Below are 17,573 nucleotides of genomic sequence, written 5' to 3'. Positions count from 1 at the left end.
ATTGGCAGAGGGCACCTTACCCACTACACAGAAGTAAAGAAGGGGTGGTGCAATGTTTGCACTCATTAACAAGGCAGACTGACTTTTTAAAATCCACTTTTATGTCCAGTACATAGAAAAACCTAGAGTCACAGACAGCATCCTGGAAGAGACGATTCCCCCCTTCTCTTTCACACAGCACAGAAGTCCACTTCTAAGATGGCAGCTTTGCAACAGCTAAAAACTAAGTGTTCTTTGAAAGTCAAATTTCATATGCAAATTCAATCGATTTATTTTTAAAAATTAAGATTTTTTAAAAGTTGGGTAACCCTCTGCAATGCCACATACTTATCTTACAATGGTGAAGTGGATGTTATGGCCGTGTTCAGTGGATGGCTAAGTATGGCCACATTGGGCCAAGAACATGGAAGACACTGCCTGAGTGGCAGCACAGCAAGAGTGAGGAGACTCCAAGGACCCCACACACAGGCAGGGCATCATTTCCCTCAAAACAGTTCGGCCATGGAGATCTTCCTTACAGCTTCTCCAACGGCACTGTTATTTTAAATACCCCCAAACCCAGTCTTCTCCTCACACTGTTATGAGATAAGAATAATTAAAGTAATATGAACTACTCATTTGCAGCATCCTATCAAGGAACTGTAGACAGGCTGGAGTCCTGAGTGATCATTCTGCTCCTGCACATGCCAATGTATGATTCTGTCTTCCTGCCTGCTGCTCTCTGCTGATTCCAATTGTGGGACAAAAGGTAATGGATTCTGTATTTACAAAGACATTTACAAAAGTCGGGCATAGGAAAGGTAATACCAATCACCCCAGCGCCTCCCAACAGGAAATTGTGCAGTGAACAAATTCAGCCCCTTGGGCAAAGCCACTGCAGGAATTTTCCAGCATAAAAGTCACTCCCATAGGACAGGGCGAATACAGCTTCCTTGACTGTGCAGCCAATGTTCTTGTCCTTCAACTGGGACCTTGCATTACTCAAGGCTTCTTCACTTTTTTGACAGACGAAGAACTGGAGGCAGATTCCCTGCGTTTTCTCTGTTCAAAAAGAAAGAGGTCACAGGGTTTAGATGATTATCAGGAAAAAGATGAGCCCGACTTAGTACTTCATGAGACCCAAACACTCCTTCCTAAAAATACTGCCAGTCCCAAGATACCAGGCTGATAACATAGAAGGAAGATCACCACACAAAACACCCGTTTACCAACAATATCAGGCCTACCTAGCTCTGGATACCTAGACACATGGAAGTGCGGGAGGGAGGAACTTTAAGGGACAACATGCAGTGTGCTTGTCTTTGCTTACAAGGAAAGGGAGACAGATGGTCTTGCAAAATATTACAGTGCCAGAAAGGAACCAAATATTGACAGCAAATCCCATGGTACCAGGGCAGCTGGCTACAAGGCATAGTTCTTCAGTCATTATTTGGGCGGTAGAGGGGACACAGCACAAGTTAGCCTGAAGCCTGCCCCAGGGATGCACTGCAGCAGACCCCAGGCCCCTCTGTCTAATGCCTGGTCCTCCAGGTAGCAATAGGCTGCTGCCAAGAGCATGCAGTAAAAAGGCCAGGGAGTCGGGACGGGAGCAAAAAACGGAGGAAGGGGGAGGCAGGATAATACAGGGGGAAAGGAAGCAGGCAGAGTCCCAGAGAAATGTCCCAGCATTGCATCATGTTGGCAGTTTAAGTATATGGGAAGGAGCAAAAAGCATTATCCCAAGCAACCTCTCCCTTCCTGGGCCCACAGCCAGTGGAGGGAAGAAATTCAGACCCAAACAAGCTCTCCTGGGGTATGAACTCCCCACCTACCACCTTCCTTTGCTTGCTTTAAATGTTTCTGAGTCATAAACTATTGAGAGCTTGCATTAGTAATGAAGCCCCCACGCGTCTGGCCGCTGCTCCCATCCTCCATGGTCGAGGAAGCAATGAGCATGACTGGAACAGTGGCCCACTGCGGGATTCAGAGGCACCGCCTTCCATGGTTTTTGATCAGTGGAGAATCTGCACCACTTTGTTAACAGGCTCCCTATGAAAACAAAGTCTAGTATTTGGGAACTGAAGACCAAAAAGATACAATTGGAGCAGCCAGTCCAACCTGGAAACAAAGGAGTGGGGGGGCTTGAGAGCTTCCCAGTGAGGCGGTCGAATTAATGGGGATGAGTGCGTGTGTTTGATAATCTTTATATGGCAAAAGAGCCATCTTTCAAATATGTCACAAATTCATATTAATCACCTTCCCTGGCTTGGCTCCGTCCATCGCCGTGGGCAAAAACGAAAAGTGTCTGGTTTGAAAAAATGTTCTACATTATCATTTACAAGAGCCTGGGAACCGAGTGCTCTGTTAATGGAAAAGAATGATTTAAAAATGAGAATATTTTTACATTATGCATACACACACACATACAGACGTGCACACACGTACCCCCTCATATCCTGGTACAGGCACACATTTATAGATATGTGCAAGCGAGCTTTCCAACTTCATCTGGAAGGAAGGATGTTTGAAGTTAACAATGTAACTTCTCACTTTCAAGCAGGCTCAGAAAACAAGGAGCCGGCAGGAGTTCAGATAAAGGCAGCTTAAAAGTCAAATGATTCTGACTCTGAACCTGAGACTTCTTAGAGGCAAGGTCCTTTCCTTTCCCCATTAATGGGCTGACTTGTGAGCCCAGGAACAAAGTGTGCTGATGTGAGGAATTCTGAGGAGAGTCAACTCATTACGGATGGGCGAGTGGAGTCTGAGTTGTGCAAATCAAAGGCTCTAATCTGGAGTAACTGGCTGCACTTCTGCTTGGAACTAATTTGTTCCAAGCTACACTCACCTTTCACCCCCCAAAGGCCCGGAGTGGCGTCCCTCCTGGGTCAGCCGAGCAGTGCTCTGGGGTGGAGGGAGAAGGCTGCCTTCACTGTGGGCTGCTAGCCGTGGACAACACAATGGTGAGGATCCCAGCTTGGGATAATAAAGGCTGGGCTGGATAGGAGGGGGCTGGTGATAAAATGGCCAGCAGCCAAGCTCATGGAGGTGGCATTTCTGAACAAAGAAGCGCTCACGTCTAGTTTTTACCTTGCAGGCTTGCAAGAGCCATGTGGACCCTGCAGATAAGGTCACTGGCGGATGTATGCAAAGCGCTCTCTCTCTCTCTCTCTCGCAGAACTACACGTAAGGTCAGTGTCCAACTCACCCTTACTGACAGAAAGGAAAAGGTTTGAAGAGGAAGGAGGAAGGAACGGTTGCCCTCCTTGGTGCCAGTGCAGTCCTTCGAGTTCACACCACTGCCTAGTTATGGGAATCACACTGCACACAGTTCACGTGCCTGCACATGTTACTTAAACTGAGAAAGCATGAAGTGTGCAGAGCTGTTACTTGGACTGGTGGCAAACACTGGTGGATTCCAAACTCTGCTTTGGGCTGAGGTGCAAACAGGTGCACAGTGAAGCTGAGAAATGAAGCCACAACTTTGGGAGGATACCCCTGGGTGCCAGTTCACACATTATGGCAGCAGCCATGTTTATCACATTCCCTGAAAAATGCAAAAAGGACATGAACGTTCCCAAACAGAAATACAAACCACTAAGGACAGAATGGCCTGGAATGCCCACAATTGCAGGATAGACTCCCTAAAATTCTGCAGAGAAACAGTCACTCGAACCAGGCAGGTTATCCAAAGGCTAATCTTACAATCCTCCTTTTCAGCCATGTCTTCAAACTTGGCACCACTTTCATGGAAACAGGCAAGCCCCACAATCATTCCTCACTCTCACAGAGTGCTCAAGTGGCAAGGAATGCATAGACACAGAGGCAGATGGCAGAACATAATCCTCTGCAAGATCCTGCCGAGGCAGAACCAGCCTTCCATGTCTCCCTTACCCAACCTGGCAGAAGAATGACCCCAAACTCTGCTCTCAAGCATCAATCCTACAGCCCCTACTCTCTGACTGTCAGCGGTGTCTCCTTCCTGCAATACCATTCCTCAACCATGGATGCCCCCCACTATCGTGCCAGTGCCAGTGTGTGCCTCCCTGAGCTGTCCCCCTCCTGCTGGGTGGAATTTCCTTCCCTTCCAAAGGCAGCATAAAGTGGTTGCAGTGTGAATGCGCTTGACCTTTTGTCTTGGACTAATCTAATTGTGTCGTCTTTGTGTAACCAGCCGGTAAAGGTCAGAGCTGTATTTAACAGGGGGGCCCTTTAGGTACCAAATTTGCCTTGCAGTGAATTAACTTGATTATATTTCTTTCAAATATGTCAGGGCCCAGGTTATGTTAACCCTCTTCACGCTGACTGCATTCTCCTTTGTCCCCCTCCTCCTAAGCACAGTACTGGACGAGACCAGGACTAGGGGACACGGGAGTGAAACATCTGCAAACAGACACAATGTCAGCAAAGTTTCTGCAGGGAACAAATGGCAATGAACTGGCCTGTAAATGTTGGGGACTCTTCAGATTTCATCCCCTCTAGAGAAGGAGAGGAAGCCTGACAGCATGCCCCAGCCCACGCCACAAAAGAAACCTCTACTTTGTCCTCAAAACCCCCCCTAGCTGTTACTCAAAACTACATGCCACCAGATAGGGGAAGGGAGTTCCTTCCATATTAAAAAACAAACCAAAACCCCCAAACCCAGACATTTTGCTAAAGACTTTGACACACTGCTGCACCAGCACAATTGACAGCATCTATATCCAGGGTTCTTGCAGCGGTTACCGTACTGGACTGGAACGGGGAACCCTGGGTTCAAAGCCCCACTTAGCCCTGTGATCGTGAGCCAGTCATTCATTTTCTCTTTCAGCCTGATCTGCCTCACCTCAGAGGAGGGCAGAACCATGGACGCCATTCTGACCTCCTTGGAGGAGGATCGTTCACAGCAGTTGTGCAATGAGTCGGGAGGGCCGCAGGTCCAGCCAACCATGGGCCCAATTACAATTGCACCAAGCAAGAATCCTTAAATGTAAGCGTGTTATTCCCACGGACTCCACTGGAATAAAGTTTCCATCTAAGAATTTTAAATTAGCTGTTTGGACTCAGGTATAGATAATGGGGTGGGTGAGCAAGCCCCAGAGCATGATGGGAGGGAGAGAGAAATGGCTTGCCCAGGCCTCCTGCTGGACCAAGCTGGTGAAAAAAGGTGGAGTACTTCACAGGAGTCCGCTTTCAAGCTGTACGCTGACTTCCAGCCACCAAATTGGACTTGTGCTTTCCAGCAAACCTGTTCCACCTTCCAAGGCTGTGGCCCGTGGAACCGCATGTGTGGCTACACCAAAAGGAGAGCAACCGCAAATCCCTGAGCATGTGGCCTTCGAGTGGGAACATACAAGGACGTTCCTTAGTTACCCTTACTGCCCTGACATGCAGGATTTTAATTTCCAGAAGTCCTTGAGACTGCTGCCTTCCCACAAGCCTCCTCTAAGGACAGCAGCCAGCAGAGACGAGAAAGAAGTGTGGGTGACACTCTGATGACTACGAACTCCCCAACACCAATACCCACTCACCGAATTGGGTGTCAGAGGTGCCCCCACCACATCGATGATCTGATCCTTGATGTCACTCTTGCCCTCATCACTGCAGGGGCCTGAATGCCCATCAGCGTGGGAGCCACCCTCGACGCTGGGTCCCGTGCCACCTGCTTTTGCCAGGGCCTCATAGCGGTGTCGCAGCATCTGCAGCTCGTATTCGCAGTTAGCAAAGGCTTGCTTGAGCTCATAAAGCAACACCAGGTCACTGCGCAACTCGTTGAACATCTGGACAATCTCTTCTGTTGGCATTGGGTTCAAGTCTGTGGGAGGCAAGAGAAGAAAAAATAAGTCAGGAAGCTCCCTAGCATGCTTTTTGTCCCCTGCTAGTGGTGGGATTGTTCTGGCACAACTGTCTAAGGGGAGTACTTGCTTCATTCTCCGCTGGATGTAGCAGCAGGAACTCTCTTGCTCCAGACACATGGCAATGAGGCTGCCTGTCCAGCCCCAACACACAGCTGCTTCAGGCCAGGTAAGATGGAGCAGAATCCAAGTGCCAGCACATCTTGAAGGGAAGCTACTTGCTTCATAAGTCCATCTATCATCCTGCCCCAGCTGGAGCAGAACATCTCTGCACTCCCTGGGTCAGGAAGTCTGCTGCCCTCTCAACAGAGGCTTGGGCACAGAAGGGTTGGATTTTGCCCTTTCTGCCAACAGCAAGCTGTTTGCAATTGGGAGACATTTACAGCATGCTAGGCACATCCTCACATAGGTAGGGCAAAACTCACCAAAAGAGTAGCAGCAAAACAGCCCACAAGCCAGGCAGAGTCCCCCAAACAACGACCACTATTCCCCCACCCGGTCCTTAGCAGTGCCTGGTCCCTGCACGAAGAGATTTGCCTCCTTAATAGCAGGCTGTCACTCTTGGTAACTTAAAGAACTCAAACAAGAGAGAGAGAGAGACACAGACAAAGACTCTGTTCAAATACTTTTCCACTGGGAGGAATTTTTTTTTAAATCTTGTGCATCATCTTCTAGCTTTTACCTCCTCCCCCCCTTTTTTTTAACAAAACACACAAGATATTATTTTCAAACCCATTCACATAGTGTTATTCAAGGAACTGGCTGTATTACTAGGGGGAAAAAATAGCCCCTCTCGACTACAAAGGCTTGGCTCCATGGGTCTCTCTCTCTCTCTACCTGCCCTCTTTACTCACCTACTCCGAGTTCCATCAGCATCTGCTCCAAGGCTTTAATCTTCTTCTGTCCCACGGAGCTCGGCAGTTTCATCTGGAATACAAAGGTAACAGCCACACAGCTCTGAGCTAGCCCTCACTCACAGCCGCCTAGTTCAAACGGCAAGGGAGCTTTGCTTTTTATAGTGCGGGGGGGGGGAGCAAACCAAAGAAAGAAAGAGAGAAAAGGGAAATCAAGCGCTGGGAGAGGGAGGCAGAGAGAAGGCCTGAAAGTTTGCAGACTAGGGCCAAGGGCAGGGACTGAAAAGCCTGGTCGTGAGGGCTTTTCAGTTCTCCCGGCGCCAAGATGCGGAGATGCGCAGCTTTACAGCTTCCATGTGCAACTGAATTAACAACAAAAGTTCTGCTCTGCTTCGAACCCTCTCCCGCAGTGCTCTGCCCATCAAAGAGCTCAATTACACAGCAGCTAATGTGCGATGCTGCCCTACTTTACTTGCTCTTGCCAGCCTGATTAGACTCGTGCACTAACAGACTTCCTTCTCCCTTTACCTGCCGAGCCCAGAGCCGTGGGATTCATTTACAGAGCCAGCTTTCTAACAAAAGATGCGAAGAGGCACAAAGAGCACACAAGCTTACTCAATTGGAGAAGTGTGCGTTCACACAGGAGCCGGGGGTGGGGGGAAGGATCTGGTAGGGACTGCAAGCTGGGCATGAGACCATACTTAGTGTGACCCCACTCACTCCAGCCTCTTGGGCGTGAGTGGCTCAGGACAAGCTCACAAGAACAAAACCAGTGGCAGAAAGACATCGCACATGACGCAACATGGAAAACAGGTCCCCCTGCACGTATAAGGGAAACCAGCCAAGCTAACATTCCCCCAACGCTCCCCTGGGCTGTAAAAGGAAGACAGCCTGCAGGGTTCCTCTGCCACTCTAACCTCCCCCTCAGGCCTTACTCTCACATGGCCACACCCTAAGAGAGATTGCGGGATTAGGACGGGTGCCCCTTGGTTCTGCCATATGGAATACAGGTCATGCCACCCTCGCTCAAGCCCCTTCCCATTTCAAGATGTTTTTTGAGCAGGAAGCTGGGACACTCACCAGCTGCTTTTTTCATCCAGAGCAGATCCATATGACCAATCCATAGGTGAGGTGCTGGAATGATCTGTCCATGGGAGGAGCACCCAACAGAGGCTAAATTTATGACAGTGCAGCAGTTGCAATCTTCCTGTGAACAGCAAGACTGTGTGAAATCTACACAGTCAGGCTGAAACTAGGAAAGGCACAGCCCAGGGAAACGCACCTCGGACACACTCACACCTGCAAGCCGGGTAATGAGGAAGTGTACTTCAGCTGGCTGCCAACGTAACCAATTTTAGGTATGCCCCACAAAAATGTCCACTCTTGACACGCATAAGGCAGCAATGATTCATGACGGCTCCCAAGGAAACCCCATTGGGCCCAGTTCTTTGCCGTACACTCCCATGCCCAGCTCTTTTCCAGTCATGAAGGGAGCCTCAGGCTCTGGCAGCAGTTTCTGGATGGAAATAGGGCAGTTGGGTGGGACTGGCAGGTCTGCAATAAGCGGGCAAAGGTTACTGTTGAGCATCAGCCTGAACCATGCAGGTTGGTCAGAAACCTGGGGGGAAGATGCCCAGCAATGGAGTGCTGAAAAGATGCCAGCAAGTGACAACAATGAAATATGAAAGAAGAACATGCTGTCGAGCTGCAAGTGACTCATGATGACCCCAAATCCTGGAGCATTTCAGGCAAGAAAGAAGCAGAGGTGGCTTTGCCATTTCCTCCACACAGCAACCCCAGCCTTCCTTGGTGGTCTCCCATCCAAGTGCTAACGATGGATGACCCTGCTTAGTTCCACCTCACATTCTGCTTAAAAGAACAGCCCCTCTTCCCAAGAGGACCCATCCAGTACAGAGTCTCATCCTGCACTGAACATAAGAGAAGCCATGTAGTATGACACTCTGTCACACAGTGGCCAAAACCCAGGTGCCATCAGGAGGTACACCAGTGGGGCCAGAACTCCAAAGCTCTCCCACTGTTGCCCCCCCCTCCAGCACCAATAAGACAGAGCATCACTGCCCCAGACATAGTGCTCCAGGTATTGGCTAATAGCCACTGATGGACCCCTGCTCCATATGTTTATCCAGTCCCCTCTTGAAGTTGTCTATGCTTATAACTGCCACCACTTCCTGTGGCAGTGAGTTCCATGTGTTAATTACTTTTTGGGTGAAGAAATACTTCCTTTTATCTGTTAAAGCCTATTGCTCATTAATCTCATTGAGTGCCCATGAGTTCTTGTATTATAAGAAAAGGAGAAAAGTACTAAAAATTGCTGAGCAGTCAGGTTAGAACAGATAAAAGGAAGTACTTCTTCACTCAAAGAGTGATTAACACATGGAATTCACTGCCACAGGAGGTGGCGGTGGCTACAAGCATGGACAGCTTTAAGAGGGAATTGGATAAACACATGGAGCAGAGGTCCATCAGTGGCTATTATTGGTATAGATAGGAACTCTCAGTCTGGGGCAAGTGATGCTCTGTATTCTTGGTGCTTGGGGGGGGCAACAGTGGGAGAGCTTCTAGTGTCCTCTCCTGGCCCCATTGATGGACCTCCTGATGGCACCTAGTATTTCTGGCCACTGTGTGACAGAGTGTTGAACTGGATGGGCCATTGGCCTGATCCAACATCAGCTTCTCTTATGTTCTTATTACTTCTTTCTCTACCTTCTCTATCCCATGAATAATTTTTAAACCTCTATCATGTCACCCCTCAGTCGTCATTTCTCCAAACCAAATAGCCCCAACCACTTTAACCTTTCTTCATAGGGAAGGTGTTCCCTTAATCATTTTAGTTGCCCCTTTCTGCAACTTTTCCAATGCCATAATACCTTTTGAAGTGCGAAGACCACAACTGTACACAGGATTCCAAATGAAGCTGCACCATAGATTTATACAGGGGCATTATGACACTGACTGATTTGTTTTCAGTCCCCCTTCCTAGTAATCCCTAGCACAGCATTTGCCTTTTTTATTGCAGTCACACACTGAGTTGACATCTTCGGTGAGTTATCTACTAGGACTCCAAGATCTCTCGCCTGGTCAGTTACCACCAGTTCGGACCCCATCAATATATATTTATAGTTAGGATTTTTAGCTCCAGTATGTGTTAGTTTACACTTGCCCACACTGAACCTCATTTGCCTCATTGACGCCCACTCGCCCAGTCTTAACAGATCCCTCTGGAGCGCCTCACAGTCCTCCCTGGTTCTCACCACCCTGAACAACTTCGTGTCATCTGCAAATTTAGCCACTTCATTGCTTACTCCCTACTCCAAATAGTTAATGAACAAATTAAAAAGTACCAGACCCAGTACTGAGCCCTGCGGTACCCAACTGCTTACCACCTTCCACTGTGAAAACTGCCCATTTAGACTCACTCTCTGTTTCCTGTTAATTAACCAGTTTTTAATCCACAAGAGGATTTGTCCTCTTATCCCGTGACTGCTAAGTTTACTTAGAAGCCTTTGATGAGGAACTTGATCAAAAGCTTTCTGGGAGTCTAGATAAACAACATCTATTGGGTTACCCTTGTCCACATGCTTGTTCACCCCCTCAAAAACTCTAACAGGGTAGTGAGACAAGATTTTCCCTTACAGAATCTATGCTGATTCTTCCTCAGTAGCTTTTGTTTATCACAGTGCCTACTAGTTCTAGCTTTAATAATGGATTCCACCAACTTACCCAGTATTGATGTTAAACTGACCGGCCTGTAATTTCCAAGATTGCCTCTGTAACCTTTTGTAAAGATGGAGGTTATACCTTCCAGTCCTCAGGAACGGAGGCAGATTTTGGTGATAGATTGCATATTTTTGTCAGGAGACCCACAAGTTCACACTGGAGTTCTTTCAGAACTCTTGGATGTATGCCATCTGGGCCTAGTGATTTGTCAGTTTTTAATTTGTTCATTAGTCGTAGGACCTTCTCTCTCAACTCCTCAATACGAGCTCAAAATTCTCTCACTTGTCTCCCTCTCCCATCCCCCCTCTTGGCTCCAACTTCATTCTTCAGCTCTCTGGTTCTCACCAGAGTTCATTATAGGTCAAAGCAGTCATCAGTTTGTTCATTTCATTGTGCTGCATGGCAACTATATTAAAAACTGCTTTATCTACATACAACACTCAGAGCTATTACTTATGCTGAGCAAAACTGCATATTAATAAAGCTGTTAGAAGCAATCATAGGATGCTCCCACTTAGGGTCTAAGGGCCAAATGAGACAAGATGTTGGGAGTTCTATGTACGAGCTCCCAAATGCTTCTAAGTAGCCAGTGTGTGGCATGCCAATTCAGATGAGGACCAAGGGAGGGGAGGAGTTCATGCACCCCCACAAACACACACCACTTTCCTGGCCTGAAGCCCACTGAAGCTGCTATTTTCCCCCAAAGGCTCTTATCCCACCAGGGCAAACTGCAACTCCACAAGGTTGGGTCAGGTAAAATGGCATGGGGGGTTCACAGAAGGGAGGCACCACAGTCCTGATCCAAACTGGGGTCCTGTATGCCAGCTGTGAAGAAGACACCCCCACGCACACACACACTTGGTTGTGCCATACACAGAATTCCCAGTGTTGCATCTGCTTCGGCCCTAACAGTTAAAAATTGTGATTTCTCTACCACTACAACCATTGCTTAGTGCTGCCTCTCTAGTAAAAGCCTATTCCGTCAACGGTTTTGTACCACAGAACAATCACCAGTTCCTTCCAAAATTCAACCACTTATTAAGAAATGGAACCTCCAAGCTTAAAAGCAGGTGGTATCCGAATATTAGTTGCTGAGGGACAGACAACAGGGGAAGACTTTTGCCTTCATGCCTGGCTTGTGAGCTTCTCAGAAGCATCTGGCTGATCAGTGTCGGAACACTGCACTCTTTAGATCCTCCGTTTTACCCAACAGGGCTTTCTTAAATTGTCTGCTCACTCAGCAAACTGCATGTTTGCCTAGACAAGTACATGCCACTCTTGTGGATGGGATTTGAGGGGAACCATGTGGAATTTTCTACTCAGAGTAGCAGCCAAGCCATTTTCTAACCCCAAAGAGCATCTCTCACATTCTGGCCAATGCTTTAAATTATCATTTCCCTTCTAGTCACAGCTCCAGCCTCTTCTGTGGCTTCTATAAGCTCTTGTTTCACCATCAGGATAGACCAGCAGCAAGAGGGCCAGTCTCCCTCACATGCCGTGCCAATCAAAGGACTGTCACTGGCCAGTGAGGAAAACATTTCCTTTTACCTAGCCAGTAGCGGGAAACAATAACAGCGGGCTGAACAGTCTAGAAATACTCAGCATTACCCTTTGCTAAGTTATAATACAACGTATTGGTGGCACAGAGGGTGGGGAAAGGCAGACACAGTGTGTATGGGTTTAGATATACCAACAGAGCGCAGAAGAAATACGAGGCCAGCCCAGGAAAAGCGAGGCTGTTTGAGTTTACTCGGCTTTAAAGAACATCAATTAAGCTTCCCTTTAATTTTGGGGGAGGATTTGGCCTGTGAACATGAAAGCTCCATTGGCTTCTTCAAGCAAGAGTATATTTTAATTTTACCGTCATTAAGAAAACGTTATGATTTATGCGGCTGCTGTCGGACTAATATCTTTAAAATTTAGCTGGCTAAGCCAATTCATCTTTAAGACTGATGAAGGTTGATTGCTCTCTATGCAAAATGTATTAAAACTAAATGAGGAGTCTATTACTCACAGGGCACTGATAATCCGTTAGGTAGGCTCCGTTAGCCTGGCTGTCTCAGTGGCAGGGGAAGGCCCAGTGCGCCACGAGCCTGAGCAGCCGAGAGCGCAAGGCAGCCAGCACGCCTTCCGCGAGGGAGAGGCCGGTTTTCACCACAGCCGACTTTGACAGAACAGCAAAGGCTATGAAAGACAACCCTCTTGATGGTAAAAACTAAGTGTGGTTATATGGAGACACACTAATCTGGCTCAGTGCAAAGGTTACCTCTCATTCCATGATCCAAGTGAGTTTATGACTTCCAGTGCAATCCTAACTAGGTCTACTCAGAACCCTACTTGTATCTATTCAATGGTCTTACTTCCAGGAAAGTGTTATTTGGATTGCACTGTAAAAAAGTTTATTCCAGGCCCTTTCTGCTTGCCTCAGAGACCCATCCAGGAAAGGGAATGAGGCCCAGCGTCGGTTTCTTATAATGAGTGAAGGGTAACTCAAGCCATCTGCGAGATGGATGGGTAATCCAAGTTATTACCCTAATAAATAAATAATGTGAAGAATAATTTTTTCCATGTTAAGATTATAGTGGCTATGAAACAGCCCTGGTGGCTAGTCAGAAAATTAAACTAGCCAGTCAGTGTTACTTCATCAGTGGGAAGAGCTCTTGGTCACTGGCACGTTTTATCCAAGAAAAGGGGCACACCCGGGTTAAACTGTACCACTGTGTAATATCCTCTCCTGAACTGCTAACATTAACAGCGTGCTATGCAAACTGCAGAGGACTTCCTGAAGGTCTAAAGGCTGAGGCACTTTTTAAACCACTGCCATCATGGGAATTGGAGCACGGCATATATACCACATATGTGGGGGCACCAGTTCATACAAATGACACCTACACCTGACCCCACTCTGGCTAAGAGCTCAGTAACAACTTCACCTACTTCTCATATGGGGGCCACTTCAAGCAGTCAGCCCCATGAGTCAGATACCTGAACAATACATTCAGTAACATTGCATGATACAGTCCTTCCATGTCAGACTGCTGTTGGGTAGGAGTTGCATGTTTGAATGCTGCCCCCCAAATGGAAACCTCAATATACAAGCAAAAGTAGCATATCAAGGACTCAGGATTATAACCATACCTTTTGGCATGCTAGCTTCCCATCGACAGGGAGCGTGAAATAAGGGAATGTTTAGTTCAACAGTTCCTCATCTGCACCCTAAGGTCACACTATCTAGGAACAGCTGTACCATGTACTGTTTCTAAGTGTGTAGTTTGACTAACTCTTGAGCACCAAGCAATAGGAACTAAACTACAAGTATTGGAAACCTGAGGCCAAGCTTAGTATTTCTTGGCATTCTTCCTCATGGGCCGTTCTACTACAAAGGGTTTGAGCCATGATCTGCGGGTGCAAGGATTGCAGGATCTTCCCAGTGCTCCCCTCCCCTTTCCAATCCCAGGAAAATTCATTACCGGGGCCAAGGGACTTGTGTGCACTAATAACAATGCCAGTTGGGTGGCTGTAGCAGGGAAGGGAAGAGGAGGGGAAAACCACTCCTTCCTCCTCCCCACTACAACTGCCCGACTGGTGTGGCTCTTGGTATACACAAGTCCCTCAACCTAGGGAATAAACTTTCCCATGCCTGGAAATGGCTCTAAGGGGAAGGAGAGGGTGGGGAAGATCCCAAAGTCCTTGCACCTGTGGACTGTATGACCCAACCCCACATGTTGTAGATAACATGGCACTGCACACCTATCTGAAGCACTTCAGCAGAGGTTCCAATGCACTGAAACTGAAACACACACACACACACACACAGTCTAGAGTCACCCCAGCTCCCATGCTTTTCCCTTTTTTGCTACAATATCTTCATCTGCAAAAGGAGGTACACATCAACCTTATGAGAAACATATGGAGATTTTATGAAGTACTAGTGTTAATTTATGAAATGCAGGTATTCACAATGTAAAGCAATAACAAGAACATGGACATAAACTTCTTCCAGACAGGAAGTGCAGGAGCTTTTCATGGAAGCAGATTAATACAGTCCTCCAACTCTTTTGCAATTCCCCTTGGCCAAATGGTATTACTGGAATCTGACACAGAACGATGAAGACTAAGCCAGTTTTGCAAGAGTCCTTTAAACACTGAAGAATTATGCACACAATATAACTCTTAACCACCTACGTGTAACTTGCAGATAATGTGTCTGAAACTACATTGTTATGCCTTCCTGTATAGCACAATTCAAAGTGGTAACATTTCCATGCTGGGAGTTGTCATCTCTGAAGGGTTTCCATCCCACTGTATCAGTTTAGTGGTAGCAAACTGTAACCTTTCTTTCCTATTAGGCAGCAAATCACTTTTCTAACTACCAGCAAGATTCAAATTAGCCAGAGTTTTGGATTGCAACTCAATGCACTACGGGAGAAAGTTCTGTTCCTAAGCAAGTGCAAACAGAACAGGGAGTAGCAGGCCTTCCTCTCTGTAGTAGTCTACCAGAATTATTTATTACTGCTAAAGTCCCATTGTAATAATATCTCAAAGAATGGATTGCTCAAGTTGAAGAACTGATTAGCTAGGATTTTTGAGGTTAGTATATTTTGGATGCTCTCTTCCTCTGACAGCCTCTCCCTACAGCCCTCTTTGCAACGCCAGATTGTGTTTATAATTATGCCAGCACTGCTTTTGATTTAGGGACTCTGAGCCTTTGTCCTTGCCATAAACAACCTGGAAATACATGAACTGTGTAGCAAGAGAAAAATAAATAAAAGGGCTATACACCAATGTATGAATCATAGCCACGTGGTTAGAGGAGGATGAGAGCAGGTGTACACAGTGGCAAATGGGAATGATGCATGCTGTCCAGAGTTACTTGGAGGAAGAGAGGGATGAAAATGGACTAAATAAAACAAACTAGCAATAGGGAAGGATTCTCTTCCTTCATCCCCCAACAAATGGACAGGAGAAGGCAAACAAGCAAGACACCTAGAGGCCAAGGTGGACCAACGAAAGCAGTTTGGGGAGAGCCAATAAAACACGTACAGATCTTTCTCACAGCCCGTTCCCCTCCTCATCACAGATGATGAAAATCCTTGCAATATTACCTGAGTGCAAAAGCTCCAGCCACAGCCTCTCTGGCTCTTGCCAGATTTTGATGTCAAAGGTCAGAACTGGTTCTCTTTTCTACCATTCAAAACTGGAGGAGCTTGTTTCCTAATGGCAGGTACCAATTATTACATTTATTTATTATTTATTTAATCAGATTTATACCCCGCCCTCCCAGCCTAGGCCGGCCCAGGGCGGCTTACATAAAATCAGCAGAAACATTGGATAGTATAGTAAAACTTTTAAAACAGTATAAAACATTTGTAATTCCCTAAAGTGCTAGATTATGATAGCAAAGTTCATGATGGCTTCCATCAGCTATCTCTCTTCCCATGGGCGGCACGCAGGTCTTCTACAGATGTCCAGTATCTTCCGGCTGCTGGTACAGGCTGTTAATGTACATTCCAGGGCGATGGGCTTCTTGCCCTAGTTGTTAATAGTGGCAGCGGCCTCAGGTATGTAGGTCCCTGGCCATAAAGGGCTTTAAAGTAAGAACCAGCACCTTGAAACGAATTTGGTATGCTATCAGCAGCCAGTGCAGTGCCTTGAGCACAGGCTGGATGTGCTCCCAAATTGGGAGTCCCATCAACAGCCTGGCCGCAGCATTTTGCACCAACTGCAGCTTCTGGATTTGAGACAAGGACAGCCCCATGTAGAGAGCACTACAGTAGTCTAATCTTGAGGTGACCATTGCGTGGATCATGTGGATTTTGTGAATTAGTGTTTAAAAATCAGTAAACCTATCTAGGCTTAAGAAAGGTCATGGACCTTTCAATACGACCCTGTTTGTATGGTTCCGCTACTGAGAAAGTCACACTACCATTCTGTGGCTTAGTGGTAGAGCATCTGCTTTAGCATGCAAAAAGTCTCAGGTTCAATCCCCAGTAGCTCCAGTTAAGAACCAGGCAGTAGGTGATGGGAAAGACCTCTGTCTCAGACCCTGGAGAGCCGCTGCCAGTCTGCCTTCCAGAATCTCCCAGGACTGCCACATCATCCACAAGGGCCAGTGACAAAAATTGGGGGAAGGGGTGGAACTGCAGGCAGAGCATTACTATGAGCTTATAGGTTTAACACATTACACTCTGTTGAAGCATGCTATGCCTTCTGGTTACACTGAACAATGTTGCTTAGGGCTGATAAGCCCCGGCAGTGAATCCCTCACTCAGGTACTCTTTGCTCAGTGGACTGAATCAATGTTCATGGTCCAGCAGCCATATATTCACAAGGAGGTGCTGGACTCCAGCACTGGATAGCATGGGATATTCTGCCCCTTTTTCTGGACCTTCCAGCCAGGCACTGGCAACATCCTTGGAGCAGTTAACTGCTGAAGTCCTGAATTGCGTTGGCATTCACACAACTCAGTCCCACCCTGGAGCAGTGAGCTCCAGTCACACATTCTATTTAAACTTGATCGAAGAAAACATTTTAAAAATCTTGGCCATTCTTCAAACTTACTGGATGCCATCCCAGAGCTTGTTTAATGAAATCTACTACATTGAGAGCTGACACTTTTTTTTAAACCTCTGAGATTTATTTATTTAAAACATTTTTACGGAGCCTTTCCACTCCATCAGTGTCACCAACGTGGTGAACATACAAACATGAAAACATCTGAACAATTTATAATCTAAAATTATAAAATAATTCAATAAAAACACATCAACATACAACACCAGAACCCGGGAGGAAGCCCATAACCATTACTGGGGCTATGCCAGATGAAACCGAACAGTCTTCACCCACTGGCAGAAGGCATCGATAGAGGGAGACAGACAAAATCTCCCTGGTTAGGAAGTTCCAAAGTTTTGGAACTCACTTAGTCGAAACATCCTCTAAAAAGGCTCTCTCAAGATATGGCCCACTCGGACGATGTCCTCAGCAAACCCTGAGAGGAATGGGTGTTGTGCTCAAATGCTGTACTCTTGAGCAACTTCACTGAATTTCAGGGGGGGGGGGTCACACAGGAAGCATTTTTGTGGCTTTCCTCCTCTGAGATGAGAAAAACATTTGTTCCACCTTTCCACAGAGTGAAGGGTTTCAGTTAAAAGCATGGAGGTTCACGTCT

At 46.9% G+C, this 17,573-nt stretch overlaps 1 protein-coding gene across 2 annotated transcripts in view; it reads right to left on the bottom strand.

Annotated features, from left to right (window-relative positions):
- Window positions 1-680: 680 nt before the first annotated feature.
- Window positions 681-17,573, bottom strand: part of DMAP1 (DNA methyltransferase 1 associated protein 1) — a 47,263-nt gene continuing 30,370 nt past the window's right edge. For both annotated transcript variants that reach the window (XM_015422953.1, XM_015422954.1), the window contains 3 exons: window positions 6,665-6,737; window positions 5,487-5,770; window positions 681-1,041 (listed from right to left, as the gene is read on the bottom strand). In XM_015422953.1, coding sequence (XP_015278439.1) covers window positions 982-1,041; window positions 5,487-5,770; window positions 6,665-6,737 — 417 coding nt within the window. In that variant the 3' untranslated portion in view covers window positions 681-981. The remainder of the gene's footprint in view (window positions 1,042-5,486; window positions 5,771-6,664; window positions 6,738-17,573) is intronic.

Source organism: Gekko japonicus, unplaced genomic scaffold, assembly GCF_001447785.1.
Source record: "Gekko japonicus isolate JY-2015 unplaced genomic scaffold, Gekko_japonicus_V1.1 scaffold117, whole genome shotgun sequence".
Taxonomy (NCBI): Eukaryota; Metazoa; Chordata; class Lepidosauria; order Squamata; family Gekkonidae; genus Gekko; species Gekko japonicus.
Note: the sequence above shows the minus strand (reverse complement) of the source record. Positions and strands in the feature narration are given on the sequence as shown.